Source organism: Odocoileus virginianus, chromosome 11 (assembly GCF_023699985.2).
Source record: "Odocoileus virginianus isolate 20LAN1187 ecotype Illinois chromosome 11, Ovbor_1.2, whole genome shotgun sequence".
NCBI classification, from domain to species: domain Eukaryota; kingdom Metazoa; phylum Chordata; class Mammalia; order Artiodactyla; family Cervidae; genus Odocoileus; species Odocoileus virginianus.
The window spans coordinates 47,162,400-47,181,586 of NC_069684.1; the positions used below are offsets into that span (position 1 = coordinate 47,162,400).

General features: G+C 45.9%; 1 protein-coding gene across 1 annotated transcript in view; it reads left to right on the forward strand.

Annotated features, from left to right (window-relative positions):
• The window catches only part of KIF26B (kinesin family member 26B), a 505,242-nt gene that overhangs the window by 402,279 nt on the left and 83,776 nt on the right, over nt 1-19,187 (forward strand). Inside the window, 3 exon segments of the mRNA XM_020915263.2 lie at nt 8,993-9,199; nt 14,090-14,183; nt 15,388-15,650. Of these exon segments, the coding sequence (XP_020770922.2) occupies nt 8,993-9,199; nt 14,090-14,183; nt 15,388-15,650 (564 nt within the window).

The following is a 19,187-nucleotide window of genomic DNA, read 5'->3' on the forward strand; positions in this document are numbered from 1 at the left end:
CTCTCTAGGACACCAGCTTGTACAGCAGTACCATGAATGAGGGCTAAGTGCAATGCTCACTATTATTTATTGAAGACCTAGTTTGTGCTAAGTATTTAGCATGTGTGTGCATGCTAAGTCGCTTCAATTGTGTCCAACTCTTAGCAACCCTATGAACTGTAGCCTGCCATGCTCCTCTGTACATGGGATTCTCCTGGCAAGAATACTGGCCTGGGTTGCCATGCCCTCCTCTAGGGGATCTTCCCATCCCAGGGATGGAACCTCTTACATCTTCTGCATTGGCAGGCAGGTCCTTTTATCACTAGTGCCATCTGGGAATCCCACTTAGCATGATATTTTGCTTCATAATCCTGTAAATCCCTCTAGATTGGGATGATTATCTCCATTTTATTCATGAGGAAACTGTTAAAATATATTGATAGTCACACCGCTTGTAGAAGCCAGGACATTCTGACTTCAGAGTTCATGATTTTTCTAGATGTGGCGTGCAGAAGATGAAGTCTCGTCCACAGAAATGCATTAGTAAAAGGTACAACCAGAACTCAAACCCAGGCACCGGGTCTCCAGAGCTTGTGTGCCCAAGCTCCGGGCTATGCTACACGTGGTCAGAGGGAGGACCTGCGGACAGTGAGCATTCTGAATGTTGGAGAGAAAATCCCACATCCCACTTTCCTTCAGACCTGAGAATACCTTTGTCTTAGGATGTATCTCTAAACAGCTCATCCATTTCAAATAAGTATCCTAACACTGAGCTAAGAGATGGAGTCTGTTAACAGGCGGCTGTCAGAGCCACCATCCTTGCTGATGGACCAGCCCCTGAAACGTGCCTGTCTCCTTCCTTGAAGCCTGGCCAGGCTTTTCTCAGCCTGCTGGTTGGTGGGAGGGGCCCTGGTCCCAGGGACTGCCCAGTCATGAGCTTCATGGGAAGGCCTTTTCCCTGCGCTTTGTTCTCCCTCCCTCCAGTCCTGCAGTCCCCTGCTAGCTGCCTGGTGACAGATGCTAGTGATGGAGGGCATCGGGGATCCCCCCCGCCCTGCTCCCTGAGCACCTCTTACTGCCCTACTTTCTGGTCTCACACGTGTTCCACACTTAGCTCTAACATACCACCACCTGTCTCTCTTCCCAGCCTGGCTTTTAATAATGTAAATCTTTCCTCTCTGATGGCATTGCTGCTCGTTGTTTGCTGTCTGGCACCATCTGAGCTTAGGCTGCCCCTGATGGCTAAGTGGTAAAGAATCTGCCTGCCAATGCAGGAGTCATGGCTTTGATCCCTGGGTCGGGAAGATTCCCTGGATAAGGAAATGGCAACCCACTTCAGTATTCTTGCCTGAGAAATCCCATGGACAGAGGAGTCTGGTGGGTTACAGTCCATGGAATTGCAAAAGAGTCAGACAGGACGGACTAAACAACAGCCATAGGCACCTCTGAGAAGCCAGCCGCCCCCAGTACAGCGACAGTGCCCCCATCTCTGTAAATGTAGTTCAGTGTGGGCCCAGCCCAACGTGGGACACGTTCAAGCCCCACTGGCTTCAGTGGGGGGACAGGGCTCCTTCTCTGGTTCCAACCCAGGACACTCACTGTAGGAGGAGCTGGTCGGGCCCACGGGCTTCTCACCTTTGCCAGGCAACTGGCTTTGGACAAGTCACTTGAATACCCTGCACCTCAGTCTCTTGGGCCTTACAGTATGGATGATGGCTGTAATAACTGTAATAAACTAACTTAACAAAGCTGTTGTGAGGCACCAAATGGAAATGAGATAGTCCTTTGTAGATGAAAGTTTGTAAAAGAAGTTATGGTGGTGATGTAGATGGATGACGGACCGGGTGATTGATTTTGTCAACACAGAGGAGACACTGCCTCAAAACAGGCCTGGAGCACCCTCAGCCTTCTGAAGTCTGCCCTCCACCCCTCAGGCTCAGCCCTGGATCCTATTGCCCTGGACCTCCTCCAGGCAGAGAGCCTCCTGGCCTGTGAATATGTCATGGAGGACTACTACTGTGGTTTTATGCAAAGACATTTAATCCAGTTTTGATCTGTAACTAACAACTAAACTGCCTGGAATCTCTGGAGGCCCTTCAATGTGACTCTGTGATTCTGTAACAGGAACTATGTATAGATGAAATAATGACTTGGTAATCTAGTGTTTAAAAGCCCCGTCTGTAAATGTAGGGAACCTGTTTGGTTCTCCCTGGACATCCTAGCATCAGAGTTATTTGAGACCTCCAAGGTTATTACTATTTGGCATATGATTCCATGGTCACCTTAAAAACTCCTGGAGGGACTTCCGTGACAGTCCAGTGGTTAAGAATCTGCCTGCCAATGCAGGGGACGTGGGTTTGATCCCTGGTCTGAGAAGATCCCACATGCCACAGGGCAGCTAAGCCTGTGCACCACCGCTACTGAAGCCTGCTCGACCTAGAGCCCATGCTCCACAACAGGAGAAGCCCGTGAAATGAGAAGCCTATGCACTGCAACAACTAGTAGCCCCCACTCAGCAAGGACCCAGAGCAGCCAAAAATAATTAATTTTTTTAAAGGTAATTTCAGATATTTCTAGAAATTTTATCAGAAAAAAATGTCTAAACCTTCTCCTGTTCTAAAACCCAATTTTAATTTGCTTCTTTACAAAACATCTTTGCCTCTCTCTCCTATCAGGCACATTTGGTAACTCAAAAGGGGGAAGGAAAGTCATCCTTGTGGGTTTCGGTGGGCCAGTGGTGGATTAGCAATAGAATCTTCCATTATGCTCTAAGTAGGAAGTGGTGTTAGTCACTCAGCCGTGTCCAACTCTTTGCAACCCTATGGACTGCAGCCGCCAGGCCCCTCTGTCCATGGGATTCTCCCGGCAAAAATACTGGAATGGGTTGCCATTTCCTTCTCCATCTAAGTAGGAAAGCACTCTTTAAATAATGGCTGGAAAATCACACCCTTAATCCCTTGCAATGTGTTTTAGAAATTGGTACTTCATCAAAATCTTTTATAATAGATTTGACAGAGTGTCCAAAGCATAGAAGAATATGGAAGATTGCTCAATTTCTTGGTGGAACAGAAAAGTGAGTGTGTTGAGAAGAATACACTTTGAGAAATATATAGTGTTTAAGGTGCCTGTCTCTTCAATCATCTTACTTAGAATGGCTGGAGAATTTTCCTGAAGTGGCTAATGTACCATAAGTAGACATTGTGAGCATATTATCATGTGTGATCAAGACAGAAAAGAAAGGAATAAAATAAGAGAAAGAGCTCATTTAGCTTTTAGAGCCTCAGATCCAATTTTACATGGATTACTCACCTTTATAGAAGACATAAGCCGACTGTATATGCCTTAATTTAATTTGAGGGGGAAGAAGAAGGAGGATATTTTATTCTTGTCTCTCTTGTCATTGTGTGTATTCATTAAATACGTTTTTGCTTTAATTTTTAAAATTAAGCCTAGGAGAAGGGCTTCTAATGCCATTAATTTGATGCAGAAAGTCTATTTTGTACTAATTAGTTTGAAGAATGCAAATCCATTCCTTTTTTTCTCCTTTTTTTCTTCAAAGAATGATATTTCACATTTGTATGCCATTCTAGAGTTTGTCTTTGTTGTTGTTGTTGTTTTTTAATCTCTTCACACCTGTCCTGCAAGGGAGGTGACACAACAAACCCACATTAGGGATAAGGAAGCCAAGCCACCCTTCCCACGCCCAGCCCCGTCATACCTTAGATGAACAGCTGCACCATGGTGGTGATGTTTGCCTAAGAACCCAGTCCCCTGGCTCCTAGTTCACTGCAGTCAGTGCCCATCACACCTAGAACCTGTAAGAATGGAGATGTACTTCAGATATGATAGAGCCTGTTGTTATTCTCCCATATTTTTTCCTCAAGAGCCGAATCCCATCCAGACATACATAGAAACCAGGCAAGGCTTCCTGGTGTGCTGCGGGCAGCCCAGCAATGCTTCCTGCCTTCCCATCGGCTCGATCAGGCAGGGCTGGATGTCAACTCACTCTCTGATCCAGGCCTCTCTCTCTCTCTTTCATCTGAGCTGAGAAAGTCACCCATAAGAGACGGCAAGATGAATATTTCCATGGTTTACCTTCATCACGGTCCGTCCTAGCATCACTGCGTGCCTCTGGGACGGAAATCGACCCTGGGCTGGAGTGGTCAGTGCTCCTGGCTCTGCAGTTTGGAGGTTCTGTCTCAGGAGATGGCCCCTTTGGGTCTAAAATCCCCTCTGATGGTCTCACCTGCTCTCCTCGCCCCGCCATGCTCTGGTTGGTGCATTCTGATGCACCCATCTTACGTGACTCTGCTTGCCTTGGAGAACCATTTCCAGACGGGTTTTAGGAACTTAAGAATATATGTGGAAGGTGAAGATAATTCTGATAATGCTGGAATTGAGACAGAAATGATGCCACATGGTGTTCATGGTTAGGTTGATCTGACTTCACCATGACCAGCTTCTATTGAGCTGATTCTTGAAACCCTGTGAACTTAGACACCAGAATAAAGAACCAAAGTATAGAAATAGAAAGCAGCTGAAAGATGGTGGTAGTTAATTTACTCTGCCGTTTCTAACCTTGTAGGGAAAACTATTTATCCTTGCCAGCACACTCTCATTGCACTGACTAGGGCCGAGACACTAGCCAGGGACTGATCCCTGTTACACGTGTGTTGGTCCAGAGCCTTCATTGTCAGGCTCCCCAAAGGAGCTGAAACAAAGTCACACCTGTGAAGCACTGCTATGCCCTCTCCACATCCCACCACCTCACCATTGCCTGTAGTCTTTCTCTGACTGATGAGGGACCCTTTGAATCCCTCATTGAATCCCACATTGGCCCCCAGCCCTCCTGAGCCGTATAGTCTGAGGAGAGCCTGTGACCAGACAGCTTGCGGGTGGAGACACAGGCGGTGAGGAGCCTTCCTGGTCCTCAGGCTCCGTGTCAGCGGGGGTCTGGGTGATCCCGTGGGTGGAGCAGTGAGCACTGTGGGGCTGCCTGTCGTGGGCTCCCCGGAAGGCTGAGGCAGTCGGCGCTGCTTCACATTGATGGAGAGTCTGTTCAGTTCAGGGTCGAGGCTCTGTGAGTCTCACAAATCTGCCTCTCCATTAGTCCCGCCAGGCCATCCAGGAGGAGGCGCTGGCATGATTAATGAGCAGGATGGCAAGATACATGCTGTTGGGAGCAACAGCTATCCTGCGCCAGCCACTGAAAACTTCAATGAATGAGGCCAAGTGGAGTCTCTACCAGGGAGCGCTTTGGTAGGTGAGGGGCTCAGCTCCTCTCAGGGAGTCAGGGCACAGGCTGGCATTCCCCAACTCAGGGCCTTTCTAGATCCTCAGTTGCTGGGCCTAAAATAGTCCCCTTGACCCTGAGAGCTGGGGAGAAGCCTGTGCATGTCGATACCTGTGGGGACCCTCTTCCCAGGGCAGTGGCGAGAAGGAGGGTCGTTGGAGATGTTGCCAAGAACCTACCAGTGTTTGCAACAAAAGCACAAACTCCTGGCAAGAAGTCGGGGGACTTTCTTGATCACAAGTGATATCTCCTAAGCGCTTTAATTACAGAGGATTAGCAGCAAGTGGAATGCTGGGCTCAAGGAATAATGACACAAAGAAACGAAGCAGAGAAACCCAATTTCCTTCCTTTAAGAGTGAAAAAATTATATATCCATTTATTTAAATGAATTGCAAAGAAGAGAATGGAGGGTGGCACTTACCTCAGCCCAGAATTCAGTGGGTTTTTAAAGAGCTGTGGATCTCCTTGGTCAGATCAGCGGCTGAGATCTGCAGCTTGTCTGGAAAAATTGAATTGCAGGCCTGGAACTTCATTAAAATTCAGAAGCCTTCCCCCTGAACAAATGACTTGCCGATCCAGTCCCTTCTCTCCTGCTTCTCCTTGTGGGCCCTTGCCCGGGTTAGCTGATATTTTACATTCAGCACCTCTAGTTACCCAGAAATTGCATGTGAAATTGTGAAATAGAAAAGCAGTGGGCCATGTGACTCCATCAGTTCTGCCTGAGGTTGCAACATCCCTGACTTGTAGCATTCAGGGGCTGGGTTAGGAGGTTGTCTGACAGAAAGCCCAGAGGCACCAGGCACCTACCGAAAGTTGCAATTTGAATACGTGCTCTTAGCACACCTGCTGTGTAAGTGGGGCAAATCTGTAGACCTGAGTGGAACTGAAATAAGATTGGAGACATTCACGGTGAACAAGAAAATTGCCAGAATGGAATGTAGACAGACGTGATGGTTATTGTCATATACACGTTGACTATGTATGAGACTAGATGGTGTTTTACTGATGGGAGCCTTGTAAGGCCCAGCACTTCATACCCAGCTCCATCTGCAGTGATTCCCCCGTGGCATCCTTTTTGAGTCCAGGACAAAGTGTTCTAAAACCTTATCATTCACACTGTGGTTGGAAAATGCTAGAATATTGTGATTCAGAGGGGGGCAAGTACAGGCAGGAGGGGGAGGGGAGGCAGAAGAGGTGGGGGGGATGAGGAGGAGGAGAAGAGGAAGGAGGAGGAGAAACAGGAATCAGGCCCCTACTCTGTGCTCAGTACTTCACATGTCAATTCACTTCATTCTCACAACAGTTCCATGAGATAGGCGTTGTTATTCCTAATATGCAGTTGAGAAAACTGAGGCTCTGAGAGGTTTGACTGTGTTTGGGAGGCAGTAGTTGGCATAATGGAAAAAAAGTAAGGATTGGATACTTTCCAGGGTTTTAGAGTCAGACAGAGGTGGGATCAGAGCTCAGCCAACTTTCCAGGGTTTTAGAGTCAGACAGAGGTGGGATCAGAGCTCAGCCATACCACCCGCAAGTTCTGTAACATCTGTTTTCTCATCTATAAAATTTGGACAAGTCCACCTATGCACAGGCCTATTGAGAGGGTTAAGTAAGATACCATTGGCAATAGCACAGTCTTAGCATACCACAGACCCTCAGCAAAAGGCGGGTACCATTACATGACCTCCCAGTGAGTTGACTCTTCCCATCAGGTAGCAAAGCATTGGAGCTTCAGCATCAGTCCTTCCAATGAATATTCAGGGTTGATTACCTTTAGGATTGACTGATTTGATCTCCTTGCTGTCCAAGGGATGCTCAAGAGTCTTCTCCAGCACCACAATTTGAAAGCGCTCAATCTTCATGCTCAGGTGACTCATTGGAAAAGACCCTGATGCTGGGAAAGACTGAAGGCAAAAGGAGAAGAGGGTGGCAGAGGATGAGAGGGTTAGGTAGCATCACCAACTCAATGAACATGAATCTGAGCAAACTCTGGGACATTGTGGAGAACAGAGAAGCCTGGTTTACTGCAGTCCATGGGGTTGCAGAGTCATCTTAGTGACTAAACAAGAGCAGCAAAATTATATGACCTCAGTGGGAGAACAGAGATTTGACTGTGAGAGGTCAGCTTCATCCCAGCCTTGCCCTCTTCCACTATGAACACAGCCTCTGGATCCGCACTAGAGTACTATTCTTAAGTGATAAGAACAAGCCCAGCCAGGACAGGATGCAGGACATCCGATGAGTCGAGTGCCCTCGGAGTTCTTGACGTTTCAGCTTTGCTCACTGCAGATGAGTTCCTATGCCTCAGCAGACAGGCTGAGATAAGCAGGAGGATGTCCTCACTCTCTAGGCACAGTGGAGAGTATTCTCTGAGCGTTTCTGTATGCTTGAAATCTTTGATGTAAAATTTTACAGTCCTTTTCCCCAAAATTGATGATTGAGATTTCATCAGGTCTGAACATTGATTAGATGAAGAGGGCATGATGTAGAGAGGAGTTCAAAAATAATCCTGTTGTGGGACTTCCCTGATGATCCAGCAGTAGTTAAGACTCTAAGCTTCCAATTGCAACAAAGCCAATGCAAGGGGCGTGGGTTCGATCCCTGGTCGGGGAATGAAGATCCCACATTCCATACAACACAGCCAATTAAATAAATATATAAATTTAAATAATAAAAGTAACCCTGTTTGTAACATCAGAATTTGCCTCCTTGTGTTAAAAAAATCCCCTGTCTTTGTGTCTGTCTGCCCTGCTAGTCTTTGCAAAGAAGACCGTATTATGGTCTTTGCAGCCCCAGTGCCTGGCTCCTAGGTTAGGTGCTCACACGTTTGGACTGAACTAGCTCCACGGTAACAAATAGCTGGTAAGGGAGGAAATGCTGCCATTTCCTCAGGACTTGAGCCTCCAGAACTGTGCGTGAGGCTTCAGCTTGACTTCTGCTCAACTCAAAGAGTCCAGGGCAAGCAGTCCATTCCCACAAGTGCCCTGCTCAGCCCTGGGGTGGGGCTCGGCTGGACTGAGCACTAGAAATGTCCACGTTCGATGACTTAAGAGGCGGGTTAAAGGAGTGCTGCCTCCTGTTTCCCACAGAGATGTGCTTTCATCCACTGAAATGACCATTTCTATGCACTCACTTAATGGGATCCCAAATAACATGTTTCAAACAAATCTTTTATCACTTTTGCCCCTTGGAACACATTTCAAATGCTGGTCATTAAAAACAAGCCATTTTCACAGGGCTTTAATGATGACACTAATAACTGTGGGTTTTTGTCTCTAAGAGTCCTGATGTGCAAGAGGCAAGGAGTAAATTACAGAGCTAACTTTTATGTCCAGGGTTTATTGATCTGCGAGCTTCAAGGGAACTATACTAGCCCCCAAAGTGTGGCAATCCAGATTACCTTTCCATCTAAGTAATTGGGCCACCTGGGTACAGTTAACTTTCTATTTATATTAATAGGAAGACAAAGAGTGTGATGTGCCAGTTCTGTAATAAAGTAACGGATGTATCAAAATATTCTACCTGGTAATTATAAATAAGTCAGTTTTCCCATGACCTGCTGAGGATTATGTTGCTAATTCATTGTGCATTTTATCATTATTTGTCATGAGACAGTTCCACACTGCCATATACACTTGTGTCTCCAAAGGACATAAAAGTACTCCATCATAAAGTATCCAAGTGTCTTAATGCCTGTCATTTCCTGCCTTTGTTTCTTAACAGGTGAAAGTCATGCTTCGAATCTGTTCCACGCTGGCTCGCGATACCTCAGAATCCAGCTCTTTCTTAAAGGTGGACCCACGGAAGAAGCAAATCACCTTGTATGACCCCCTGACATGTGGAGGTCTAAATGCCTTCCCAAAGAGAGGGAACCAAGTTCCTCCTAAGATGTTTGCCTTTGATGCGGTTTTTCCACAAGATGCTTCTCAGGTGTGTATAACCCCTCCTCAGTTTTGGGAAGTATTGATTAGTTTCAAGAATCTGTAATTCTTCACTAGGACCCAAGAGCTGCCTTCCAGAGCAGTCTGTTGGGTCTGTTCCACTGTCCACACAACAACGCTTGCAAGTCAGTTTGAGTCCCATTGACTAGTTCAGTCGTTTTGAATGGTTGGTGTCATACCTTGGGAAGGCTGTGCCAGGCTTTCAGCAGAACATACTCTTGGAGAGAAGGAAGAGTGAGCCAATCAGTGGATGGCAAACAGGAGCAGGAAGGGAGCAGGCCAAATTGGAAGTTTCAGGAACAGCTGCATCAAGGTGCTGGCAACTGGTCCATTGGGACCCCACTTCTGCCTGGATATCTGCAGTGGACCACGAGGAATGTGTCTCTGCCTGGGCTTCTGGGTGTGAGCCTATAAGAAGAGAAAAGGTGTTTCAAGGAGCTGGGTTAGAATTAGGCAGGGTTCTCCAGCTCCATAGAGGGTAGTCCTAGTGAGGACCTGGAGTGCTAGGCAGAGAAATTGAGGCTGTCATGCAGTCCTGTGGCCTGGGTCAGGCTAGGGATAGCTCTTGCTGCATTACAAACTGCTCTAAACCTAGTAGATTAAAACAGGAATAATTTATTATCACTCATGAGTCTGTGGGTCAGCTGAACATTCCTCTATACCCAGCTTGGCACACCTGTTCGTCAGAGATCAACTCTGGTTTGGGTCAGGAACTCCATTGATCTTGGCTGGATGCTATCACATGTTTGAGGGTTGGCCAGCTTTAGGCTGGTCCAGAGTGGCACTGGCCAGCTCACTTGGTCTGTCTTCCATGTTGTCTCTTATCAACCAGCAGACTATCTTGGGCTTGCTGTCATGGCAGTGATAGGATCCAAGCTTGCAGGCCTCTTGTGGTCTTAGGCTCAGAACTGACACATCGTCCCTTTTGCTGAATTTGATTGGTCAAAATTTGAGGGGTGGGAAGAGGCTCTGCCTCCTGATTGGAGGAGCTGCAGAGTCACATTGCAAGGGGAAAACACATAGAGAGGGGTGGAGAATTGTGGCCATTTTCATTGTTCAGTTATGAGTATAATTTGGAGGCTTCTTGGGGGCCCAGGGTGCCAAGATTCCTTAACCAAAGCTCCTGGAACCCATCCCAGTAAGAACAGATGTCTACTAGAAGATCCACTTACACCATCTGGTGCAATTCATCTGCCATGAATTGGTGCACTGGATCTTGTAGTAGACATCTGTAACCCAGGTTATAGGTGTACAGTGGCCTACTTTGCCTGCATTTTGGCATCAGACACCTGCACCTTCCTGATAAATTTCCAGCACTTCCCAAGATTTATACAAAACAATGTACAATCAGGTAACTAATAGCCTAGAGCAGAACCTGAAGACAGGGTGCTGATGGCTGCCATTTGCAGCTCCTGTTAATTTCCTCCATGTGGCATCTGAGGGTAGGAAGTAGTGATATTCACACAGGCGCCTATATTACACCATAAGCACTTAGCACATATTATAGGCTCCATTCATTAACAAGCCGAGTATGTGGTTTCCCCAAAGAGTTTTACCATGAAAAGATGAAGTACTTTATGAATAAGTTCTATAGTTTCTCTCTTCATTACATTTCTTGTGTGTTCTACCACCCAATGGGCTCACTAATCTAAACCTGACATTGGGTCTAATAAATGACCTACAAATAATTTAATTAAGCTACGACTTTTCAAAAGCAAATCTCTGTAAGTCATAAGAATTCCGAAGCAAACCCTAAATTAAGTGTGGCCTATTAATGAGTTTTAGATTTATTCCGGAAAAGGGAGCCATCTTTTTATTGCTAGTCTTTGCTTACATTTCACACTTGGTTCCAGGGCTCATGTGCTCACTCTGACAGTTGCACTCACTTCAGCATGCTTTGATTCTGTTACAACTCTAATATAGTAAATGAATTAATACATTTGCAGTTTTCAAGAAGTTTCATGTACATTAACCCACTCAAACTCTCCCTGGAATCCAGTGGTATTGGAAAGGGGGGTATTGCTATTTTCACATTACAGACAAGGAAACTGAGACTTAAAAATTCAGTCTCTCATTCATAGACCCTTTCCTGGGTGGACATTCATCCTGGATTCTTCCTAGGAAACAATTCATGTTCTGCTCAGTATGGTGTTATATCTTTGTCCTCCCTGCCATTTTATCCACTATTTACTAGCAATGTGTCCTTGGGCAAGTCACTCCACCTCTCTGGGCCTCAGTCTGCTCAACCATAAAATGAAAACAAGATCAAAATATGCCTCATGCGGTTGCTGTGATTCACTGCTTGGATACACATGAGGTGCTTAGAGCAGAGCCCGGATGTAGTGAGTGTCCAGTAAATGCTATTTTTACTATTCTGTTGTCATTGTTAATAGTGATATCAGGTTGCTGGCTTGGCCAGCCTCAGCCCCCATGAGGGAACACCCTTTAAGCCTCTGAAATGGGAAAGCAGGAAAGTGTGCCAAATGGGCCTCTGCTCTCAGGCCCTTGTGGTTATCCTGTGAAGCAGCAGCCACCACAGTGGCCCAAAGCAGTCATGAGCTTTGCTTTCACTGGGTCTCTAAAGACATCAGATTCCTGAAGCTAAGCAGTGATTAGAACAGCCCTAGCTCCTCCTTATAAGTCACCCTCAATACCCTCAAGTGGGCTTGGCAGTCATCAGTTGCCCATTGCTGGGGCAGACCTCTGCTGGGTCCAGCTTTTGGGAGGTGTCTTAGTCCATTTGTACCCTCTTAGTGAAACAGCACAGATTGGGTGTCTTATAGGCAACAGAAATTTATGTCTTAGTTCTGAAGGTTGGAAGATCAAGGAGCTGGCAGTTACAATGTGTGGTGAGGAGTGCTTCTTGATTCATAGACAGCTATCTTCTCCATACATCCTTACATTGTGGGATGAGCAGGAGAGTTCTCTGGGGCCTCTTTTATAAGGGCACTAATCCTATCTACAAGGGCTCCACCCTCATGACTTATCAACTCCCAAAGGCTCCACCTTCAAATACCATCACATTGAACATTTGGTTACAACATATGAACTTGGGTGAGGAAGGGGAACACAAACATTGTCATCACCAGGAAGGGTGGGTGGGAGAACTGAGACTTGCCTGTGGGGAACCCAGCCCAGCACACAGAGTCTGCTTGGGAAGGCTCCTGCCTCTCTCGGTTCAAGCGGGAAGACAGCAAAGGGCCTCCAGGGACCATGATCAGCTCCTAACAAACACCAGATGGACATGTTGCTGAACATTCTCTTCTCAGTGAACACTGGGCAGGAATTCTGCATGGGGACACTTGCCTCCCCACCCTGTGCCCTGTGAGGCCGCTCCTGTATCTCTGTCCTCTGGCCTTTGGACAGGGGAGTCAGGGATATGTATGGATTTGGCTCACATTCAAGCATCTTTCTCTTTTCTGATCTTGAACCTAATATGGTTTATTTTATGTATGGCTCTAGGTGGGCTCTCAACCTCGTAGATCCCATCTCACTTCATATCCAAGGAAGGCAGGATTCATTTGATGGTAACTTCTCCCAGTCCTGCAGAGGCACGTTAGCAAATTCCATCAAGTTTCCACTGCCTCCATCTCAGGGTTTGGCACTGGGCTCTCATTGCTTAGGCCCTGGGGGTGAGACAGAGCCTGTGGTCCCCACCGCAGCCTTGTCTAGCTACCGCCTTCGTTGAGTGGGAGCCCCCAGCAGAGCTGCCGAGGTGACCACCAGAACAGTTGACAATTGTTGGGAGTGTGGTTTTTCCATTTCAGTTCAGGAGAGAAAATTGATTTTTGAACACTTAGGTTCATTGTGTTGCTGCAACCTGGAGTTGAATAACTGCATTCATTGCTGAGGCTGCAGTTCTCAGATTCCCACTAGGAGGCATGTTGCTCTGATGCCCGTGGAGCTCTCAGTTTGCATGTCCTCCGACTGCTTCCAGATCTGCCTCGATGCTGAGGCAGAAAAGAAGGTGCAGCACATGTCCAGTGACTTGCCCTCTCGCTGCTGTGAAAGCCTTGGATGCTAACCAGAGGGATTTCCCAGATCCCCAAATCAGTTCATAAAATGTACTTTTTTTTTTTTATCATTTGCAGACTGCTGTATTATTGGGTGTCAATGGGTAAATACCAAAAGTCACCAAGAGCCTGGTCTCTGTCTAAAGATTTAATAGTCACATTGGAGATGAGACACATAAAAGGCTGAAGAAAACCCACTGTAATATACTGACTGATGGTGATTAATAATGTATACGTTGAGTGTATCTATAGAGAAAGAAAGAAAAAGCTGGTTTTGAAAAGGGAAGGATGGAGATAGAGAAAGAGGAGGGAGTTAGGAAGACAAAGCAGACATCCATCATTAACCTCCTGCTTATATTAGAACTATAATGTATCTCAAGGTCACTTTCCTGAAATGGCACATCATCTTTTACTCTCTAATAAAGCCTAATCCATTTCATAAATGTGTGTGTGTGTGTGTGTGTGTGTGTGTGTGTGTGTGCGTGAAAGAAAGGAAAGATCTAGTTAGCAGAGGGTGAATGGAAAATTTAAATATTTGTACAAGAGGCCAGAATGGCAAATCAGAGAAGGGTGTGAGGTCCTTGAAGGCACCCTGGATTCCCATTCCAGCCTGTTCCTGCCTTGTCTGCAGAGACAGCAAGTGAAATGTACGATTAGCAGAAGGGTAGTTTGCATGTAATGAGTGTAACACTCGGGCTTGCAAGGGACCGGGAAGTATGAAGGGTTCTGAGAACCTCTAGAAGTCCATTAGAGCCGACCGATCTGAAAATGCCAAGGCTTTGTGACCCTGAGCCTCAGGAAAGCAAGCACAAGGTTCCATTGTTAATGGTCCACTCACAACTTGTGTCTCCTCTTGCGTCCGCCAGGCTGAAGTGTGTGCTGGAACCGTGGCAGAAGTGATCCAGTCTGTGGTCAACGGGGCAGATGGCTGTGTGTTCTGTTTCGGCCACGCCAAGCTGGGTCAGTGAGATCTTCGCTTCTTCATGCTGCTTGCTTCCCCATTACTTCATCCTTCCTTCTGTATTGTCCTCAGATGAAGGGGAAGGTGTTTTCCTGCAGTGCTGAACTGAATAATCATGAATAACCATTTCTGCTTCTGAAATGTAGATGTTCACCCTAAGTGGATTCCCAGGCATCTAGTAAAGCCTTAAAATCCAGGAGATGAACAGAGAGTAATGGGCTGTTCCCACTTGGTCTGGGTCAGGGTCCCGCCCAGAAAACCAGCAGGAAAATTACATTTTCTGAGTAGGGGTTGTTGGGGAGCAGAGAGGGCCCCCCTTTCCTCTTGGATTCTACATAAAGCCAGAGGAGCAGCCGCCGAGCAAAGCCCAGACCCCATTAGCCCCTGTCTGTGGGGATTAGTCTGGCAGCAACCCTGCTTCCCACCACCCAGTGGTCGGGAATCCACCTGTGCTGAAGCACCTGGGAAAGGAGGCCTCCACACAGCTCTGTGAGGGCCTGATGACTGAATCCCCCTGAGGTGCCTTCTTAATCCTGACCCATGGCCATCTGCTCACCAGGTCTTACCTGTCATGCTTGATAAGTTAGTAATTTGGGGTGTTCCAAAAAAATGGCCCTGGGCAGAGCTCCCAACAGCAACTTTGCTATGATGGAGCCAGTTCTAGGCCAGGATGGAAAGCCCATTTCATCTCACTACCACTTTGGTCTTCTTGATCTCTGATCAAAGCAGTGATCCAGATTTTAAAGGGAATTTGCTCATGCTATGAAAGTATACAGAGCATTTAACTTGAGAAAGGATACAAAGTGTAAGTATGTGGAGTGAATCTGTGGGGTGTGATAAAAAGACCCATAATGGTGATGAAACACCTCTAGCCTTCCCATTGTGAGGAAAACAATGTGGAAACTGGACAGCTTGTAATGTTTGGGATCTTCCTTGAGGTCAGTTGTGATTTAACCTTGACATCAGTCTAGGTTCTCACATTCTTTATTATAGCCCTTCCATCAATAGTACCTGGAAATGTCTTCTTTGTTGTTGCTGTCAAAGTTTTGTTGTTATTGTTGAATATTTTTCATCTTTTCATTTCCTTTCTTCCCATTCCCTACTCCCCAGGCCTTTCTCCTGCATCCTTGGCATCTATTCTTGAGACTACAGAATGATGTCCAGACACTCAAGCTGCTATTCTTTCTTCCCTCGCCCTCCCAGGAAAGTCCTACACCATGATCGGCAAAGACGACTCCATGCAAAACCTGGGCATCATCCCCTGTGCCATCTCTTGGCTCTTCAAACTGATCAACGAACGGAAAGAAAAGACTGGAGCACGTTTTTCGGTGCGGATCTCAGCTGTGGAGGTGTGGGGTAAAGAAGAGAACCTTCGGGACCTGCTGTCGGAGGTGGCCACGGGCAGCCTGCAGGACGGCCAGTCCCCCGGCGTGTACCTGTGCGAGGACCCCATCTGTGGCACGCAGGTGATTGCTTCCGGGGGCTTGGTCTGCTCCGGGTGGCTCATCTCTACCTCAGCGGCTGGGGCACTTCACCTCTTGACTCACTCAACATGTAAACTGGGGAGGCTTGCAAGTGTTTACTTTAAAGTGGACTGGAACTTTATGGCCTGCAGCTGCGGGGCCAGCTGCTCGCCCAACCTAAATATTTGTACCTTGAATCTAATTGACAATGAGCAGGGACCACAATTGTTGTAGCAATCAGGGGAAATTGAATTCACTTTTCTTTACACCCCTTTCCAAAAAAAAAAAAAGTACAATCTTTCTTTTGTTTAACAACAAGCCGAAATATTTACTGCTTTGCACAAATAGCTCCAGCCATTACTGGGACTGTTTACGGCTCTATAAACTGTGTTTCTGGCACTGGTTTACAGCCGGATTAGTGGTGCTGTAGGAAAAACTAATAACCACTTTCTAATTAGAACCATGATATAATTGCTAAGCCAAGAGAAGTTCCAGTTCGCCTCTTCAGGATGTCATGCCTGTTCAAAGTGTTTCTACCTCGTTTGTTTGATGATGGATGCAGGAATGACCTGGGAGGTCCCTGGTTCACACCCAGAATAATCACTTCTTTCAGTCTCTAGCAGTAAGCTTTAGTTTCAGTTTTATCAGATGCCTCCATGTTAGATGTGTTCATTTTGATAAGTATAATACTTGTCTCATCTCAAGTGGGACTATTGTCTCGAGTGAAGGTACCCCCTCTATTACCCCATCTTCTCATACCTGTCCATGTGCTTGCCCTGCTTAAAGCACCTCAGATCCTCCTGCTTCCATTGTGCATCCTCGTGATTCACATAGCCTTACGTGACCGTCCAGGATCACCTATTCCCACTTCCCCTCTTGCCACTCTTCTTAAATTTACTTACATCACCTCAGAAAGCAGTGACTCTCAAACTTTAATGTGCATAAGAAGCCCTGAGGATCTTGTTAAAATGCAGATTCTGGTTCCAAAGTTCTGAGATTGGGCCCCTGATCATGCATTTCTAACAAGCTCCCCAGTGACTGACCGCACTCTCAGTAGCAAGACTCTAAGGCATCAATCATCCTCCCTCTTACTCTGGGCCTTTGCAAATTCTATTCCCTGTGCATAGAACAGTGGCTGCTCCTCTGCTCTTGCTCTTCATCTGGCTTACTCCTTATTTGGGTGTATTTGCTAGATGTCACTTCTTCCAGGAAGCCCTCTTGGATGTTTCTGCTGACTGTCACTTGTGATCGCCTGGTTAGTTCTCAGCAATGCCCAAAGGTCTGTACCATGTCTGACTAAAATTGGCTCTTCATAGTTTTAATGATGCATCAGATATTATTTGGATACGAAACCTAAATACAATGCAAGCTAAGTGGTCATACAAACCTTAATGCAGTGGTTCTCAAACTTCAGTCTTCATCAGAGTCGCCTGGAAGACTTGTTAAAACACAGATTGCTGGGCTCCACCTCTAGAATTTCTGATTCAGTAGGCCTGGAATAAAGCCCTGAAACACGCATTTATAACAAGTTTCTGTATTATACTGATGTTGCTGGTCTGGGGACTACACTTTGAGAACCACCAGTTGGAAGCATAAGATGTGCTCAGACTTCACCTACACAGCACCTGTGACGGATTTGGTGTGACCCCACGCACTGTTCCCACTCTAAGCATTACCTAGACATTCAACTATGCTATAACCTCCATTCACTTTTATAACATCAATAATGGAGTTCCACAGAGGTGGAAGCTCTGATTAACTGAAAACTAAGAAGAAGAGGACAAGACCCATATCCTCTTTACCTTCTTGCTGAAGAATATTAAACATTCTTTGGGTTATTTTTCTGCAATAGTAAGTATAAAACAATGAGCACAAGAGAACCTGTCTTTGAAGTCTGAGGATTTTGGTGGCCTCAGGTTCTAAATATCAACTCTCTCAGTTCAGAATTATGGGTGCAGTTAGAGTCAGAATCAGTTCAATTCAGTTCAGTCGCTCAGTCGTTCCCGACTATTTTTGACACCATGGACTACAGCATGCCAGGCTTCCCTGTTCTTCACTATCTCCTGGAGCTTGCTCAAACTCATGTCCATTGAGTCAGTGATGCCATCCAACCCTCTCATCCTCTGTTGTCCCCTCCTCCTCCTGCCTTCAATCTTTCCCAGCATCAGGGACTTTTCTAATGAGTCAGTTCTTCACATCAGGTGACCAAAGTATTGGGCTTCAACTTTAGCATCAGGGACTTTTCTAATGAGTCAGTTCTTCACATCAGGGGACCAAAGTATTGGGCTTCAACTTTAGCATCAGTCCTTCCAATGAATATTCAGGACTGATTTCTTTAGGATTAACTGGTTTGATCTCCTTTCAGTCCAAGAGACTCTCAAGAGTCTTCTCCAACACCACAGTTCAAAACATCAGTTCTTCAACACTCAGCTTTCTTTATGGTCCAATTCTCACAACTGTATATGACTACTAGAAAAAACATAGCTTTGACTCTATGGACCTTTGTCAGCAAAACTGTCAAAATTTCTACTAACCCTAAGGCTTGTACTTCAAATCATTTCTTTGAACAAATCAGAAATATTAGTTTCCTTTTCTTCCTCTCCCTTGATAAAGAAATGCAGGTCAAATGCTGATAATATTGCTCTGAGTCAGATTTACTGTCAATATAATTGCCAAGGCATCTCATAGGATTTAGATACATTCCCCCTGATGCTTCTTTAATCAATTAATGAGTATGCCTTGAACATAATTTAGAAACTAAAGATAAAGTAGATATCCCTTTAGATGAGACAAATGATATAGATGAGACATTCAAGTATCTTGGGTTTTTTTTTCTTCATATCTTTTACATTTACTTCTTTAGAACTATTCTAGTAAATGTGGCCTAAAATTGACTTTAATTAAATAGCTGGAAAAGTTGAGAGTCAAGTTAAAGCCAAGTAAGTTTTTTCACTTTTTTGAGATACAGTACTCTCTGGATTACCTGCTTCTATACAATCTAATCTTTGAGCTCAAGATGCAGTCACATCCCACATGTTCCCTTCGGTACATGGATTACCCAGGATGTTGGGTTTGCTGGGCTCTGCAGAGGTTAGGGTGGGACACTTGCTCCCACTAAACACTGAGATAAAACCATTTATTTTTCACAGCTGCTACTTACAGATTCTGTGCTTCCCTGGTGGCTCAGCAGTAAAGAATCTGCTGCCAATACAGGAGACTCAGGTTCAATCCTTGGATCAGGAAGATCCCCTGGAGTAGGAAATGCAACCCACTCCAGTATTCTTGCCTGGAAAATCCCCCTGACAGAGGAGCCTGGCGGGCTACAGTCCATGGGGTCACAAAAGGGCAGACACGACTTAGCAACCAAACAACAAGAACAACTTACAGATTCTACTTACATTGTAAAAAAAAGGGTAAAAATATTCTTCTCCAATAAGCATGCTTAGGGTAATTTTCAGATATGAATAAATTAGGCTGAGAATTGCACATGGGCATGGGCCCTGGTTCCAGAAGGACATCAGCCTTGGACAGTGGGGAAGG